This window comes from Solanum tuberosum, unplaced genomic scaffold (assembly GCF_000226075.1).
Source record: "Solanum tuberosum cultivar DM 1-3 516 R44 unplaced genomic scaffold, SolTub_3.0 scf00153, whole genome shotgun sequence".
Taxonomy (NCBI): domain Eukaryota; kingdom Viridiplantae; phylum Streptophyta; class Magnoliopsida; order Solanales; family Solanaceae; genus Solanum; species Solanum tuberosum.
In genome coordinates, this window is record NW_006239082.1 from 1196382 (window position 1) to 1214180 (window position 17799).

Consider the following 17799-nt stretch of genomic DNA (forward strand, 5'->3'; position numbering starts at 1 on the left):
CTCACATGAAGAATGATTCCATATTCACACAGAGGTTCATTAATTCAAGTTCAGGAATCAGATGCAACGCTCACACTAAAAAAGAGGAACACAATGCATGTTTTCACCCATAGGTTTGCCCTTATTTTCCAATCGACTTTTGAATTGGCTTACTCAAGATCAAAAAGGTCTTTTCAAGGCTTATAATGAGGCTGAGTGCAAATGTATGGTCATTTAGGCTTAGTGACTTTCTCATCCTCGTGAGATGTGGTGTTCTCAAGGCATTCCCTTCTTTCCCTTTTTCAATTCTTTTTCTAGTGCTTCTAAGTCATCTTTTTATTCACCTCCATGGATTGCTTGGAAACCCGATTTCTTTTGTATTTATTCCACAATTTTTTTTGAAGGGTTTCCATTGTTCTGCAACACCATGGGTTAAGGGGCAATTCACTAAACCACAAATTAAGAGGATTATAGGTAGCGGGTCAAGTAAGGTCTAGGGTTCATCAAGGTTCTTCCAAAGAAAGGTAAGGCTCAAAGGGTGTTCAAAAGAGTTTCACACGCTCACGGGTAGGCCACAAAAGGGGTATACGTCGAATTTGGCTCACACTCTTTAAAGTTGCCTAAGATCATATCAATATGACACCTTTCTAAATCAATCAGACTAACAAGGAAAATTCTAGGTTTATTCATGCATGGTTCAAAGCAAGCTAGTCACACAAGGCATCGACACTTAAGTCAAACAGGACTACACACTTTCACTAGTGTGCAACGGTCATTACACGAGAATCAATTCGATAAATGGCTAATCACAACGAGATGCAAATAGTTCACATATTATCTATGCAACTTCATTTGGCCTCACCGTACATTCATGTTCGTTCAATTGAGAGCACTATTCAAGTCATCGGTATTGATCGAAACCGAGACTTAAATTTGTACGAGAACAACCACTTTTAACACAAGCGGTGATGTTAATCTTTGAAAAATAATAATAATTTTTCGAAAGGGTAAAATCGTTTTGCAATTTAAAATAAAAGGAGCCATAAGCTCAAACATCCACAAAAAGCAGTGTAAACACAATTTTAAATAGAACAACCCAAATATAATCGAAACACAAATCACAAATAGCACACAAAAGGTGAACCTCACCCCACCACAAATAAAAGTGTTTGTCCTCAAATGTAAATAATACAGAATCTAAAAGGCAAAGTAAAGAAAGATAAGACAGAGAGGGAGGTAAAGAGGGGATCCTGGCTATGGGGTTGCTTTATCTATCATGGCATCAGTATCCGGAGTGACCACCAGAAGGACCAGCTCCACTGGATCTCGCAATAGGAGACTTTGCTAAAGAAGCTTGCACAACAACATTTATCATGATTTCTTCAGTCTCGGCTATGTCATCCGTTGTAGCTTCCTCAAATATCTCTTCGTCAGTTTCTGCCTCCGATTCAGGATTAGCTATATGCTCCATTCCATCTCCATGTCCTGTGGCAGTCTGAGGCATTTCAGGCACATCTGGAACTTCCACTGTTCCAAAGATCATGGATATATCAGTGGACTTTAGGTAGTCCACATCTTTCTTCAGCTCTGCAATGGTGGACTTTACGGCTGTTACTTCCTCTGTGGCTCTTTGATCATGCTCACACACTAACATCCTGGCTTCTAGAGCATCAATAGTAGTGCTCAGTAGTCTCACAGCATTGTCGAGGGCAACCTGAATCATGCCTGGAATGGAGCTCTCTATGTTAGCAGTACGACAATTAGCAGTTTGGGCAACCTGTCCTATTCAGATCAAGGATGCTTGAGTGATTGGTTCAAAGAGGGCAACAACAGCTGAAGGCCTAGGGGACGGAGTAGGCAAAGATGCCTCTGCAGGTATAGATCTATTGGTTACAGCTTCCTTCTGTTTCTTTTCTGCCTGGTCCTTAAGATATTCGACTTCGATCTTTCGGATACTGGTGGAGGCGGTGGAAGCCAATTCTACATCCTTCGTTGCATCTCCAGGCACCCGAGCTCTTTTGCATAATTCAGTGATTAATACCGGGAAAGGGAGAGATGTCTGGCCCTGCTTTGCACGCATATGGATTTCACAGAAAATGATCTTCCCGAGATTTATCCTGATTTTTTCCATGATGCATCCAAGACAAGCTGCCTTAGCATGACGAAGAATTGATTCATTATGTGATGGCATAACTGTACTGCTGATGAATCCGAACCAGTATCGTGCAACTATGTTCATATGTTTCTTCTCAATTTGAACTCCTTCTGCTAACTATGTCGGAGCATTATCATCTGAGACTAGCGGAGCTAACCACTTTTTCATTGCATCTAGCTTCTGTGTCCTGATCAAGTGCTGGCAGTGGTCATTAATCTTATCGGACATTCCCAAAGCTATGTTGATAGTGAACCTTCCTTCCTCTGATAACCACGTGGTCAACTGCTTTAAAATATGAGACTAGCCTTTTCCGTTGAGGTACTAATGCACTGTATGCATCGTAGAACTCTCTAACCCAGTTTGGTATGTAAGAGTCACGATGTCTTGTGAAGATTTGGAATTTGTGGTATTTGAGGCACTCCATTACTTCTGGATACCTATCAATAATCCCATCTATGGAAAGTCGTTTCTCCTCAATGATCGTCCTCAGACCATCCGCTTTTGATCTATTCATTGATCCATGTTTGGGACCTTGTACTAGATGTGCCAGCACTAATGCTTGCCCTAGAGATGGAGGAGTTTGAGTGGTGGATTGACTATCTCTGATCTGATATGGATCATGTATCCTTTTGGATCGTAACTCAACCCTCCTTGCCTCTGTTTGGTATTCTTCGTCAGACTCTGCACTCTCACTGTTATATGTGGGTGGCTCGGTGGTTTAGAAGCCTGTGCTGTCAGAGCTTGCATGAAATATTTCGAGGGCTTTACCGTTTCCCTTGCTTTTTGAAGTCTGGTAGCCTTTCCCTTGGGTGGAGGTGTATTTTCTCTGATCATAATTTCTTCTCCCTCCCTCTAGTCGGTTGTTTGGCCATGTCTGCAAAACGTTAGAGAGAGAATAGTGAGTAATTACATTGTATCACAAAATTTCAAACAGACCCGCCCATCTGATCAGCGAATCGCCAAACCTCTTTGGCGATCATGAGTATGTCCGCCGAAAGTTACAAAACCCACAACACTTAAGATAAGAATTTAAAGGTGATTTAGGTCTAGGAGATAAACCGCTGAGTGATTTGACGAGCTCAACTTAGCTCACCGACTGACTTAATGCGCTTGAGATTCAACTCACTTTTCAGAATCGATTGCACAAACCTCAAAAGCAAAATTAAACCAAGCATTAATGAAATTTAGCCCATACCCATATCACCCATTCATGTTCAACACCTATTATGCATAGTTTTCCACATTTAGATTCAAGGTAAGCAGAGTGAAAAAGGAATTCGAACAGTAAAAGAAAATAGGCCCCAATTTACAAAACAGAAGCAGGTATTTGAAAATGTCTACTCATATCAGAGAGATCTAACATGCATTAGTGGACTCCTAGATTGTATATGAGGTCTATCTTTTCAAGAGTGAACGAAGGGTTTTCAGAAACTAACCTTTTCGCTAAGTAAACAAAGTTGTAATGCTAGGCGGCAACGAAAATACGAGTTCCAAGCACTAATCCACTACTAAAATACTAATTTATAGTGATAAAATGTAAATTACTACCTTGGTGTGAAGTCATGGAGTTTGAAAGTGAGAAAGAATGAAGAAGTGTGACTATTGGCCATATACGCTGTTCAATTTGTGTCCATTCAGCGACGTTAGTTGCACTCGCCAACCTACTCGGTGACTCGCTGAGTGATCATTTATCCCTCCATTTATGTAAAGCATCAATTTCTTGGGGATCACGTAGGCGGTCTGGTTTGATATCGTCGAATCATGTTGGCGATACGCCGCCTATTTTTTTTCCCGAGTTTGCCGAGTTTTACAGGCTCCACACAACACTTGCATTGAGCTAAATGGCGAATATAGTCAGGCTCGCTGACCCATTTGGTGGTTCGCAAAATGGACTTCTGCTCGCCAATCTTCACTTTTCTATAATTCCCTCACTTTAACCTACAACATCAACGCACCATTATTCATAAAAGCAAAAACCTAGTCATTTACGACCTTGGGTTGCCTCCCAAGAAGCGCCTTATTCACCGTCGTGGTACGACGCAAGTGATTGCTCAAGTTTCATTGTTGGGGTTGGCCATATCCTCATTAGGCAACCCCCTGTTTCTCTGCAGATGGAGTTGAGGCAACGCGTGGCTCATCAGGTCTTCGAGCAGTTGGAAAGCTTTGGAATGAGACCAAATAATTCGTTTCATTCCTTCGATGTCTTATTTCAATCCCTCAAGCTCTTTGTTCTCATTATTTCTTCTATTATGAGGAGGGATGTATTTATCCTTCTTTTTGCACTGAGCTTCGACCTTCACCATATTTCTTTTCAACTCATCCATCTGAGTTATCAGTGCGGTTATCAAGAAATCCTTTTCAGCCTCTTGGCTCATTTTAGCCATATTGTCAAGCAGTTGGACTGCTACTATATGTGGATGCTTTAATGTCCCGCCATAAAGGAGTTGGTCGACCATCATCTTGTTTTTGAGGTCAAGACTTCTGTAGAAGCAATCAAGGAGGATCGTACCGTAAATTTATGAGACCAAATAATTCGTTTCATTCCTTCGATGTCTTATTTCAATCCCTCAAGCTCTTTGTTCTCATTATTTCTTCTATTATGAGGAGGGATGTATTTATCCTTCTTTTTGCACTGAGCTTCGACCTTCACCATATTTCTTTTCAACTCATCCATCTGAGTTATCAGTGCGGTTATCAAGAAATCCTTTTCAGCCTCTTGGCTCATTTTAGCCATATTGTCAAGCAGTTGGACTGCTACTATATGTGGATGCTTTAATGTCCCGCCATAAAGGAGTTGGTCGACCATCATCTTGTTTTTGAGGTCAAGACTTCTGTAGAAGCAATCAAGGAGGATCGTACCGTAAATTTCATGAGTGGGGCATTGAGTTAGCAGTTCATTGAATCTTGCCCATGTCTCATAGATCCTTTCACCTTCCAATTGCTTGAAGGTGAAAATACGATCGCGGAACATCATTACCTCTAATGGAGGAAACTCTATTAGCTCCTGAATACTACTCGCCAGGTTTACTTACCCTGTCTGGATGCAGACAAACCAATGAACCAAAACTAAATGTTAAGTTAGTAAACTATCACTAAGAAGAACATAAACTCTATTAAACTAAAAATTCTCAAATAACACCACTCCCTGACAGCGGCGCCATTTTGATGCTTATCGTGACCAACGACACTAACCTACGGTATGAGTGTCTACGATCGTCGATAATATAGTAACCCCACTAAAGGTTGGGGGTTGTGTCCCAAGGGAGTGATTTTGAGAATTAATAGAAAAATAAAATTTAGTTCTAATTAGTCGTAGCTAAAGACATTAACGAACAAAAACATTGTAAATTAAAAGGGGGTGACACAAAAGTGTCAAATATCAATTGGGGTTTTTGTCACAAGTAGTAAAAACAACAAAAATTAACAAGAAAAGCAAGTATGGGAGAAAGTTCTTGGGGTGTGACCGCAATACAAGTTGAGATAAATCGTTGGGTACATGCTTTTGATAGGAAATTTACAAGATAATAGTGACTAGGCTAATCTTTAGATGGAAATAAGTTCCCTCTCGAGCAACTTATCCCGTTTCAAATGGGTTCCTATAATAAATTAAACCTTGATTTAAGCAAAGGAAGAAGAATGGAGAAGACCCACTTCCAACTTGGGGAAGATGAAATCCTTCTCTCTTCAAGTCTCCCACAAAACGCTCTCCAAACTTGAGAGAAAATATCCTAAAAAGTACAATTATATTGTGAAAATTAAAATAAATGTTCAGTCCTCAAGAAGTAATAACAAGTTTAGTATTTATAGACTTCAGAAAATAGAGTTGGCGGATCTTTTGGCGAGGTTAGTCGATGTTGCCGAATGATTCGGCATTCGGCGACTCGCCTTTCTTCTGTTTCATCGCCGTTTCGTGCTTGCCTTCAACATCTTCACGTTCTGGACCATTGGGCGGTATAGTACTGCTTCACGGAAATATTCGGTGAAGCGCCAACTGGTCCTTTTATCGCCTTTTGATCCTTCTTCTTTAGGGCTTCGCGCACTGGAACAAACGGCGGAGTGAATCCCTTTGGTGAATCGCCAAGTGTTCTTGGTGATGCTCAGGCTTTAGCTTATTCGTTCTTTTCAGCCTTTTTGTTCCTTTTTGCGCCTAAGTGTCGATGCTTTTAATAAAACTTCAAATACCTAAAATTTAAGAGTTTTCATCATATATTGAGACAAATTAAGCATTTGAGGACACTATTTCTATCAAAATAAAGCCCTAAATGAGTCCAATTTGTGGACTCATCAAGCTGGTGCATTTAAACTTGGTCTCCGCATTTGCAGACTAGGTACCGCGTTCAGGGAGGAAGAGCTGGTTACTCTCCGCCTTCATGAACTAGTTTCCCACATTCATGGAGAAGGATGAGGTTTCCCTCTGTGTTCGCGAAAGGAAATTTCCAGTCCTTTTAAGGTCGTGCTTAGCAGCTCTTTGAAACCTGAAAATGTGATATCTCAAGCTTGGCAGCTTCGATTGAGGTGATTCAAAGTCGTGGATGTCCCGAATCTTCCTGTTTAGCATTGGAGTGATCGAGAAGTTTCAGAGGCTCTTCGGTTGAGGTAATTCTTGCCCCGAAGGGGCTTCCTCATCTTCTTATTGTGTATTTTTTTAGGCTGTTGCGAGCATGAAGTTGTGTCCCATTACAAGGTACTAGCTTAGTTAGACGATTAGTAACTTTTGATGGAGTCAATTTTAGCTCAGTTAAAGGTATTGTCTCCCCCTACTTGGACACATAATCGACTGCCACTAAGATATACTTGTTCCCAAAATTTCTAGGGAAGGGACCGATGAAATCAATTCCCCAAACTTTAGATAACTCAATTTCAAGAATTTGTGACAACGGTAATTCATGCCTCCTAGAGATACTCCCTTGGTTTGACATTGAACACAACATTTGCTAAAGGTATGGGTATCTTTGTAACACTTTATAAGCTGTACTAATACCCCATGATGTCCAACCGCGGTGAAGCATGGCAGACTTTAAGCATTTCTTGCACCTCCACTTCAGGCACACTCCCGAATAATATTTTTAGCACACTCCCTAAAGATGAAATCTTCATCCCATATATACTTCTTCATATCAAATAAGAATTTTCACTTCTGATGGCTACTCAAATCATCTGGCGACAACCCGCATACAATGAAGTTCGCATAATCAGCATACCAAGGGACAAAGGTTTGGGAAATCAATATTACTTATTCATCAGGGAAAGCATCACCAATATGTCGTCCCTTAGCCACTTTAGCATCCGCTTCAAGACTTGATAGGTGGTTAGCCACTTGGTTTTCACACCCTTTATATGTTTCACTTCAAAATCAGATTCTTGAAGGAGAAGCACCCATCAGATAGGCCTTGGTTTTGCTTATTTCTTTGCCATTAAGTACCTTAGAGAGGCATTATCAGTATGCACAACCACATTGGTACCCAAAAAGTAAGCTCTAAACTTCTCAGACCCATATACAATATCCAACAACTCTTCTTCAGTGACAGTATAGTTCTTTTGAGCACAGTTTAAGGTTTTTCTAGCATAGTAGATGAATTGAAAGAACTTGTTTTTCCGTTGCCTAAGAACAACTCCGAGTGCCAATCCGCTAGCTCAATCGGCCTATGATGTCTACTAAGTACCTCGTTTTACTACTTATGTTACACTCTGCATCTTTTTGTGATGCATGTCATAGTACCAGCAACCATCAGTGACCGTGTAACACCTCAGATTTGGTAAGGGAGAAAGTAAACATTTAGGCTAAAGTCTGTATCTATGGGGCCCATATACAGACCGTAGAAGCTTCTACGGGCCGTAGGTGGCCACCGTAGGTAGGAGAAAATAAAATTTTCAAAACAAGTCCCAGTACCCTTTTGACGGTTCAACAGGATGAGTCGTTGTTCCTTCAACGAGTCATAGGTAGGTTTCGTAGGTGACCCCAGACTTTGTGAAATTTTAAAGCTTAAAGTTGATTTCTACAGTTAGCATGTATGGTCTGTAGATAAAACTACGAGCCTTACATGGGTTCTGTCAATTGTTGGCCAAATCTAGAGTCTGTGATCACTTTCTATTGTTCACCAGTACGGTCCGTAGAAGGACCTACAGACCGTAAGTCCAACAGTAGATGGTGGTTGACATTTATTTTTCTAAGGGATTTTGTGTTTTTTCCCTAATTGTTTTAGCCCTATAGTACATCGTTTTGCCCCAAAATATAAACCCTATAAATACCCTTAACCCTTAGAAATTTCCCCCAACTTTTTCATTCTCTCAAATTCCTATAGTCTCTCCAAGGTTTTCTCCAAAAATCTTCTCTCTAGAACAAGGCATAAGAAGCTAGGGTTCTTGACGTTCAAGTCTCCTTTCTTCATTATTGATTAGGGCTTCAATCAAGGTATGTAGGGACTTCATCAATTGGTTCTAATAACCCATTGAGTCCCCAAAGGTTTCTTCAATTCTCAAATTCAATTTCCCAAGATTTGATTAGGTTTTCACTTAATTCTCCATGGGTTCTATTTGTATGGATTCAATTGCTTTATTATGATTTTATTTTGATTAATTGGATTTCGTTACATATTTTTCAACTAATTCCATGTCAACCCATGCATTGATTTATTTATTTTGGCTATGAGCCATAATTTGCATGAATTTATGAAAAAGTTTGAATGTATGAATATGTTTTATGAAAGCAATGTTTATGACTCAAGTAAGCTTATAGATGAATGTATCTATATTTTCTAAGAAAATTGGTCATATGTTATGATGGCATCTAGATTTGTTCTCAATGTCTTTTGGGCTATTTTCCTAAATTAGGTCTTGATTAGTATGTTATCCGGATATGCCATCAATGATTATCGATCACACTTTCAAAACTATATCCATTAGAAGTAGGGTATTTCTAGCATGAAGTGAATGACTATGGGCATTAAAAAACTAATATGAAAAAATCATGGATGGTGAAAAGTTTTCTCACGCATGGTCAAAGAGCTACCCTATGATGTTTCTAGCTTGGATTAGTATATTAATTGTACTTTTTGATGAGTGATAAAATTGAATAAGATTAATGACCATTCCATGCGATTTATGCTTAGCACCGAGAGCATATTGAGATGGAAGCTTTCTCGTAGCTTGAGGTCAGGTTTTTAGTAGCTCTCTCCTTATCCCATAACTATGTGCCACCATAGGATGATTGGCATAGAAAAACATTAGCTAGTGGATCCACTTTAGCTCAGACTCATGGTTCTTACTTTGGCAAGTGAGGACACCCCTTTTCGGTGCGGGGTAGACACTGGATTCCATGTTATAGCTCTCATGGTCTATATGTTGGTTAATAGTAAACTTCCCACAAAACGAACTAAGTTAATTACTAATGGTTTATGAAGCTTCCTTTATAATTTTATGATGCATTGACCATTTTCATGATTTATGAATCTTCTTAAATGATTTTACTATGTTTTAACTTGGTCATGCATTTCATGTTTATGAATATGTCCCTTTATGATCATGTCTGATGTTTTATTGCATTCCCCCCATACTAAGTACATTTCAGGTACTAATTCATACTTGTGCCTACATTGTTTCACTAATGAAGGGCTTGTCGATTCTTATCCTTCCGTTCGTGGCTAGTTTATTGCATTAGAGATTTGAAGACTTGGTGAATCCTCATACTTTGAGGACTGTGTCACTTTTATAGCTTTATGTCTTTTCAATTCTTTAGAATTTGTATGTGATGTATGGGTTACGTTCCAAACACTTTCCTTACGATGTAGTTGATGGCTTATTGAGACAAATGTTAGACTTCCGCTTTGATTCAAAAACTCTTTTGAACTTTAAATTCTATACTCTTGTATGATGTATGATTAGTGGCTTGTGTAGGGCCTCTCGGGTCCTATATGTCATGTCACGTTTAGGGTGTACTTTGGGTAATGACAGATCATTTGTGTCGCCTTTTACAGCATGTGGATATCAGAGACGAGGGTGAGCACTTGATGTCCTGGATGAGCCTTTCTCCTTTTGTACATATGTTAGCTTGTCTTTTGCTTTTGACATGACTTATTGTGGTGCACTTTTGGGACTTGCATTTATCTTGTTAGACAACTCTGTACTCGTGACTTCCAGGTTCTGGGAGGCTTTCCTTTGTATATAGTTTTGACTTGCTTTCCGTTTTGTCTTTTCTTATAGTTAGTATTATTTTCTATTTAGGTCTATTCATGTACTCACTACTTGTCATTTTGGGTACGGGTCAACTTACCTACTTGTGGGTTTAAGTATGTCATCATGACTCGTGAAGTTAAGTCGTGACACATTCCTTCTAACTTATGCAACATTCACAATGTAGTCCTAGGGGTTTGAGAGTTTTTGTTAGGGGGGAGAATTTATTAGGCACAAGTGATGCGTTATCACTTGTGTGAACCTCTTTTTATTCCGAGTGAATTAGGTGAGGTTATTTCTCTCTATATTTTTTTACTCTAATGTTTATATAGTGAATTGCTCATCTCTCTTGTGGATGTAGGTTGATTGATAGAACCATGTTAAATCTTTGTGTCTCATGGTATATTTCTCATTTGTCTTCTTACTCGTGGTCTTTTGAGGTTTACTTTGTTAGCGTCCACATGACACCTAATTATTTCGGCCTTAATAATTTATGGAATAAGTGTCTCATTCTAAATATTCTGTTGTTCCACTATTAAATACTTTATGAGAAAAAGTTTTAAGCTTTGGAACTCTTATCTATCGCTTCTTTATGTTTTTGTTAACAAACTTAAAATAGACAAAACATAATTCTTTTTATCGAAAGTAGAAAGATCACAAAAGAGAACTAGTTACAGGGTACATAAGATAAAAGAGAAAATGGTCAAATACCCACCCCCAAACCTATTACCGAATTTTCAACTACACACTCAAGTATCACGGAGGTCCTATCATCCCCTGAACTATTTTAAAAGAAAATAAATAAACCCTTACTGCTGAGTTGGCAAAGAAAATGTATGAGCTAATAGGGCTGTTTTTTTCTCTCTCTCCCTTTCTTATTAAATCAAAATAATTCCTCCTCCTCCTCCTTGTTCTTCTTCCTCCTCTTGTTCTTCCTCTTTCACTTTGTCCTCTTCCTCTTCTTCCCCCTCCTCTTACTCTTCCTCTTCCTCTTCGGCCTCTTCCTCTTCCTCTTCTTCTTCTTTTTATGTCTTCTTCCTCCTTTTCTCCCTCTTCTTCTTCCACCTCCTTTTCTTCTTCTTCCTCCTCTTCCTCCTCCTGTTCTTCTTCCTCTTCCTCTTTCTATTCTTCCTCCTCTTCTTCCTCTTCCTCTTCCCCTCCCCCTCCCCCCCTTCTTATTCTTCTTCTTCTTCTTCATCGCAAATTTCTACAAATTTCTTTAGGAATTCTGCATATTAACACTCTCTTATCCATAATCAAAGCACCATTAAATAAATTTAGTTATCACTTCCAAATCAAAGTAATAAAATAAAAAGTAAAAAAATCAATCCTTTTGCTGGAACCCATATCAAACAAAAACAAAATTTTCACTTTCTAACATCTTCACAAGCTCTTCTCTCAAACATTGACTCTAATTGCAAATTCTTGAATTCAACCATAAATTGGGTATCTTCGAAATGAAGCATAAAAAATTCAACTGGGTCATACTTTTTTCAGTTGGATTAATTTCAATAGTTTAATTTGGTTTGCTACTTTCACCAACATTAAGAAAAGAAATAAATTGAATTGGACATTTATAGCATGTCCATATACTAGTTTTGGTATATTCCTTCAAAAGTTCCCCAACAAGAGTAAAATGTATAGCAATGGGATTTGAGAGAAATTGTGGGGAATTAGATAATGATACTGGCCATTGAGACTTTTACTCGTCGAAAAATTCATCGTCTGTTCTCTTGCCGAAATGTCAATGGATGAGAAGTGGGTTTTATAATGGGACGTTCTTGGTGATAATGGAGGTTTGTAATGAGCATATAATAAAAAATAGAGAAAATAATTAATTTATTATATTTATTATGTGGCATTGACATGTTATGTGCGTGTGTTACACCACAATATACCTGAGTGACTATGTCATTTTAGGGTGAAATTTATAGCCTTTTAAAATAGTTCATGGGGTAATAGGACACCCGTAAAATATAAGTGTATAGTTAGAAATCCGACCATGAATAGGGGGGCTTTTAACCATTTTCTCTAAGGTAAAACCTGAAAAAACAATTCTTTGGCACCATTCTTTTGCTTAACATTCTTCGTAAGAGCAGAAAGAATAAGTGTCTTTTTAGTAAAAATATAATTTCTATCAAGGAAACTTGAAAGATATGAAGATGAAGAAATTAGGGAAAACTTGTCGCGCCATGACTTATGATTGGAAATGAAAAGTGTTTCATGATTTCCTTTTTTGCACGTTAAGCTGCATGTGGGGCAACAAGGTTACATTTAATAGAGTTTTTTCTTATGAATCTATTAGTTTGAGGGACAAAGAACCAAATTGAGCATCTTTTATAATACATTAAAAATAATATAATATGAATCAAGTAAAATATATTAAATACATTAAAAATAATATAATATGGATCAAGTAAAATATATTAAGGATAAAAATAAAGCAATTCTCCGAATTGGCTATCGACTTAAATGAAAAGAGAAAAGACAAAGTAAAACAGCATACCACCAAAACATAATCATGAGAAAATTATGATATTAAAATTGGCCTTGTTTATCAAGTGTTTTTCTTATGAACCAGTTCTTTGGAAAATAAATGAGTCAGGCCATATATAAGAGGTCTATTTATTATTATTTCTTTTTAAGAAAAAAATCAATTAATTTATCTTTCACCGCATGGTAAAACAAGTGTCATTTTCCTCAGGCAGTAGCAGATTTCAGGTACGCAATGAGGTCTGCACGCTCCTGTGGCTTCTTCAATCCAGGAAAAACCATCTTTGTTCCAGGTATGTACTGTAGAAACAATCAACAGATTGCATATTCCGAAAACAGAAATTTATAATTAATTGATTCGAAAACAAAAATATTAATAGTTTAAATTTGTCGTTGCATTCAACTTGATTGAATTATATACGATAGTAGTCTTAAATAGAACTCAATTCAAATAACCTTATATGTCTGGTAAACACAAAAATGTGAAGATAACAAAAGGAAAAAGAGACTGAAAAATATTCTAACTTTGGTCGAAATTGCTGTTATGATACCAAACTTTATGAAAGATCTTTTACCCTGTACTATTTAATAGTTTATTGTAAAAGTATATATGTGCCTACGTGGACACATTACTATTTATAATGATGCAATATTTATGATGTCCACGTGACACATATATACCTTTAAAATACACTATTAAATGATGCAGGGATAAAATGTCCTTTCCAAAATTCGATAGTGTTACAGTAATTTCGATCAAAGTTTCGATATATTTTAATTTTTTTTTCCCATAACAAAAAGATAAACCGTAGTACCTTCTTGGGGTTGAGCAAATAGTCATACAAAGTGTTTTCTCCCCAAGTGACTGCCATGTTTTTATTGGCAGCAGAGTAGGAGTAACCAGCAGTTGTTCCAGACTGCCTTCCAAAGAGTCCATTCAAATTGGGTCCTGTTTAAATAAATATTAATTCTTCCGTTTCAAAAAGATTGGTCTAGTTTGACTTGACACGGAGTTTACGAAATAAAGAAGAAGATTTTTAAATCTTGTGGTCCTAAATTAAAGTTATGTCAAATGTACTAAATTGCCCTTTAATTTTGTGGCCTTAAACATACCGCGTGAAAAACTGAAACTAAAATATTACCACAAAAAGAAAAAAATGTCATTCTTTTTTAAACTGACTAAAAATTAGGAAGGGAAACCATTTTTTTTAAATGGAGGAAATAGTTTAAAAGAAAGTTTTGTAATTTAAATTTAGGAATTCTGTAACACCCCATCGCTCTGCTCCACATAAATTTTCTACAAAAATTATTGTAACCCACCCTACCCCACTCCGCACATGCATAACTTTACCTCCTTCCCCCTTACTCTGCCTCCACCCCGCCTCATTGTCATTCCTAATTACTTCTATAATAGCCAAGTACGACTCATTTGTCAACCATTCAAAAGAAAAAAAAAAAAAAGAGAAATTGAAAAAGTAGCGTTAAAATAAGCTAATAAAATTATCTATTGGAAATTTCTAAACTAGTGAAATCGAGCAACTAGTTTTCAGTGATCAACAAAACATTACTTACTTCAAAATTATGCAAACTAATTAGCAGATAGACAGAACAAACAACGCCTATATACAGTTTAAGCATATTAAAATCACCACATGCACCAAATATATCGTGTTCAGCTCATAAATTCACAAATTAAGTAAACAGAAAAGGATCAAATATACACATATACTATTCGCGAGTACTTAACATTATCTCATATTTGGGTCTACAGAGAAGAAGATGAATTTTTTTAAAAAAACAATTGGTCTGATCGGATCAAACGGATGGTTCTAAAAAAAAATTAAAGATCAAATTAGGAGTGATTTATTTGATTATAAGTTAGACATGTGTTCCTCCATAAAAAAATAACGAAAAATTTGTTTCAAATTATAATGGAAGGATTATATATTTGGACCATTTTCCGTTAAGTAAATCATGATTAAATGATTATTAGGCATTCAACTAATCAATAATCAGAAATCTCACAAAATTTTTTCATAAAATCCAGTACATGCATGTTAAACAATATATAGAGTGCTATTTGATCTTAACCTATGTTCACAAAGCAATCACTAGTTTAGGTGTGGAAATTAGTTCCTATAAAACTATCTTTTTGTCAACATATAAAGCCAAAAAGAAAAACGAAATGTATCACATAAATTAAGACAGAAAGAGTATTTGTATATGCATTGTATTGCCAAAAAAAAAAGTTGGAAGTAACATGAATTTATAAATTGCAGATCTAGTAGAATATATAGGCACCAAGGAAATAAAGAAAAAAAAAGGAATAACAAATAAAAGACGAACAGAAGTAGAAAGAGAATAGATCTGCCAAGAAATGTTTAAAGAAAAAAATAAAAATAGATGAGGAAGGTACCTTGTTTATGACCGGCACCTTTTTCAACAGTATGACATTGAGCACATTTAGTCTTGAAGATTTTCTCTCCTGCCTTTTCATTTCCTGGTGGTGCCTCACCAAAAGATGCCATTTTTTTTAACAAGTTTTTTTTCTGATCTCAAAGTAGAGAGGACAAGAAAGCCAAATATGTTTTGTTACAACAAACCGACTTTATAGCCATTTTTCGATAAAATGATCAAAATGGTCCTTCATATATGAAGATTGAATTATTTAGGTCCTTTATATATATCAGTTTATCTAAATAGTTCTTATGTATATATAAAAAGAGGATCATATTGGTTTTAGCCCTAAAAGCTAACTGAAAAATAAAAAAAATTGTAAACTTAATTGTGGGTCGCACACTTGGTGGATCCTTTCTTCCTCCCTCTTTCTTCTTCTCCATTTTCTATTCTCCGCCATTTTTTCTCCAATTTCCAATTGATTTATTCTTCTATTCACTGTCAAAATCCTCTCTTACATGCTAAAATTTCTTCAAATTTCAAAATAATGTTTGTAAATTTTTATTTTCTACCGCTGTTCGTTCAGTTTTTACCACCCTGATTTATGGATATTGGGGTGTTTGTTAATATGTTGTCATTTTAAACACTCAACTCTAACTTATTTACAAGCGGCACATATTTTTTTTATTGATGATTGATATCCTTATTCAGACTAATTTAGATTGGCACCGCATAGTATCAAGCAGAGCTCTATATCGTGGTTTCTTCATGGATTAGTCGATTATACAAAGAACAGTATTGATCATAGGCCATAAGATTAGCATTAAGTTGATTCAGATTACTTTTTTTTAAAACTATATAGAAGTAACCTTTTTATTACATTCAAAGGTAGTTTTCTGAATAAATTTTAAAGGTTCTATAAGATGTGTTGTGATTTCGTCTTGTATGGTTAGTGAAAGATCATAATTATTTCTAATCATGTTGTTGTATGGTCAGTTAATTAAAGTGATCGATTGATTCGCTAATTGCTTGACACTATAAAGTTTGTAAACTGTTGAAGTCACTATATGGACTTAAGCAAGCCTCAAGACAGTGGAACATTAAACTCACACAAGCACTGTTGGATGTTGGTTTCACACATAGTAGTAATGACTACTCATTGTTCATAATGAGGGAGTCAGATGACATTGTGATTATTCTTGTTTATGTTGATGACATGCTGATTACTGGTAGTAGTGGTTCTTCGATCAACAAAGCAAAAGGCATTTTGCATCAGAAGTTCAAAGTCAAGGACCTTGGTGAACTCAAATATTTTCTGGGAATAGAAATACTGAGATCACAACAAGGGATTATATTGAATCAGAGAAAGTATGTGCTGGAATTAATTTCAGAATTAGGGCTAAGTGGAGCAAAACCTGTGGGGACACCTATGGAGATGAATGCTAAACTCACTACTGCAGAATATGATTCAGCATTGGAGTTTCAGATGATCCATTACTGGAGGGCATAACTGCATACCAGAAGTTAGTGGGAAAGTTATTGTATGTGACCATAACAAGACCTAATATCAGTTTTACAGTGCAGACTCTAAGTTAGTTCATGCATCAACCAAATAAGTCACATTGGGATGCAACAATAAGACTTGTTAGATATATGAAAGCTGGACCAGGTCAAGGGGTTTTGTTGGCATCTGAAGGACCTCAAACATTGTCTTGTTAGTGTGATTCTGATAGGGTTGCATGTCCCAATACTAGGAGGTTAGTTATTGGTTTTGCAATAAAGTTTGGGAATTCTCTTATTTCCTGGAAGTTAAAGAAACAACAAACAGTTTCAAAAAGCTCCGCAGAGGCAGAATATAGGAGCATGGAAGCAAGTGTGGCTGAGACTGTGTGGTTACTTGGTCTTTTCAAGGATCTAGGAGTTAAGCTTGGACAACCATTTAAGGTGTTTAGTGACAGCAAATCAGCTATTCAAATAGCTGCCAATCCAATCTTTCATGAAAGAACCAAACACATTGAAATTGATTGTCATTTCATATGAGATAAAGCTAAGGAAGGACTGATTGATCCGGTCTATGTTCATACTAAGGACCAACAAGCTGACTTACTTACCAAAGCTCTCACTAAGGCTCAAAATGATTATCTAATGACCAAGCTTGGAGTTTTCAATGTTCTTCAACCTCCATCTTGAGGGGGAGTATTAGATTTTATCTAAATAAGAAATTAGTTAATTAGTTGCAACTATTAGTCGACTAGTTAGTTACACTGTTAGTACTAAAAGGCATGATATGCCAGCTGTATTAAGTTAGTTGTTAGATATTTTGTTAGAGAAGTTAGTTACAGTTTTCTGTATATCTGTATGACTTAGCTAATGAATTGAATACAAGTTTTCATTCTCCACAAATCACTCTTCCCTGCAACTCTTTGTTTCTCTCAAGTGTTCCTTATAATGGAATTATTTTGGATTTTAGCATGTCAGCAGTTCATTCTCTACAAATCACTCTTCCATGCAACTCTTTGTTTCTCTCAAGTGTTCCATAACAATGGAATTATTTTGGATTTTAGCTTGGTATCAGAACATGAAGATCTGAGTTGATTTTGTGGACA

The 17799-nt window shown here is 36.7% G+C and overlaps 2 protein-coding genes across 2 annotated transcripts; one reads left to right on the forward strand and one right to left on the reverse strand.

The window, feature by feature from the left end:
* Positions 1–12755: 12755 nt before the first annotated feature.
* LOC102585064 (cytochrome c) lies at positions 12756–15397 on the reverse strand. Its single transcript, XM_006353537.2, has 3 exons — positions 15213–15397; positions 13612–13745; positions 12756–13096 (listed from the first exon to the last, which is right to left on the reverse strand). Exons 1-3 carry the CDS (start codon positions 15322–15324, stop codon positions 13004–13006), a joined length of 339 nt encoding a protein of 112 aa, XP_006353599.1. The 5' UTR covers positions 15325–15397; the 3' UTR covers positions 12756–13003.
* Positions 15398–16361: 964 nt separating this feature from the next.
* LOC107061682 (uncharacterized mitochondrial protein AtMg00810-like) lies at positions 16362–17233 on the forward strand. Its single transcript, XM_015311386.1, has 2 exons — positions 16362–16697; positions 16913–17233. The coding sequence occupies exons 1-2, from the start codon at positions 16362–16364 to the stop codon at positions 17231–17233; spliced, it is 657 nt and encodes a 218-aa protein (XP_015166872.1).
* Positions 17234–17799: the final 566 nt, after the last annotated feature.

Bases quoted from the DNA above. Each gene is read 5' to 3' on its own strand.
- LOC107061682 (XM_015311386.1), top strand. From the start codon at position 16,362: ATGAGGGAGTCAGATGACATTGTGATTATTCTTGTTTATGTTGATGAC. The intron at 16,698-16,912 runs GCATAACTGCAT...TTGTCTTGTTAG, and splicing joins AGATGATCCATTACTGGAGG to TGTGATTCTGATAGGGTTGC.
- LOC102585064 (XM_006353537.2), bottom strand. From the start codon at position 15,324: ATGGCATCTTTTGGTGAGGCACCACCAGGAAATGAAAAGGCAGGAGAG. The intron at 13,746-15,212 runs GTACCTTCCTCA...TTATTTAAACAG, and splicing joins AGGTGCCGGTCATAAACAAG to GACCCAATTTGAATGGACTC. The intron at 13,097-13,611 runs GTACTACGGTTT...TTGTTTCTACAG, and splicing joins ATTTGCTCAACCCCAAGAAG to TACATACCTGGAACAAAGAT.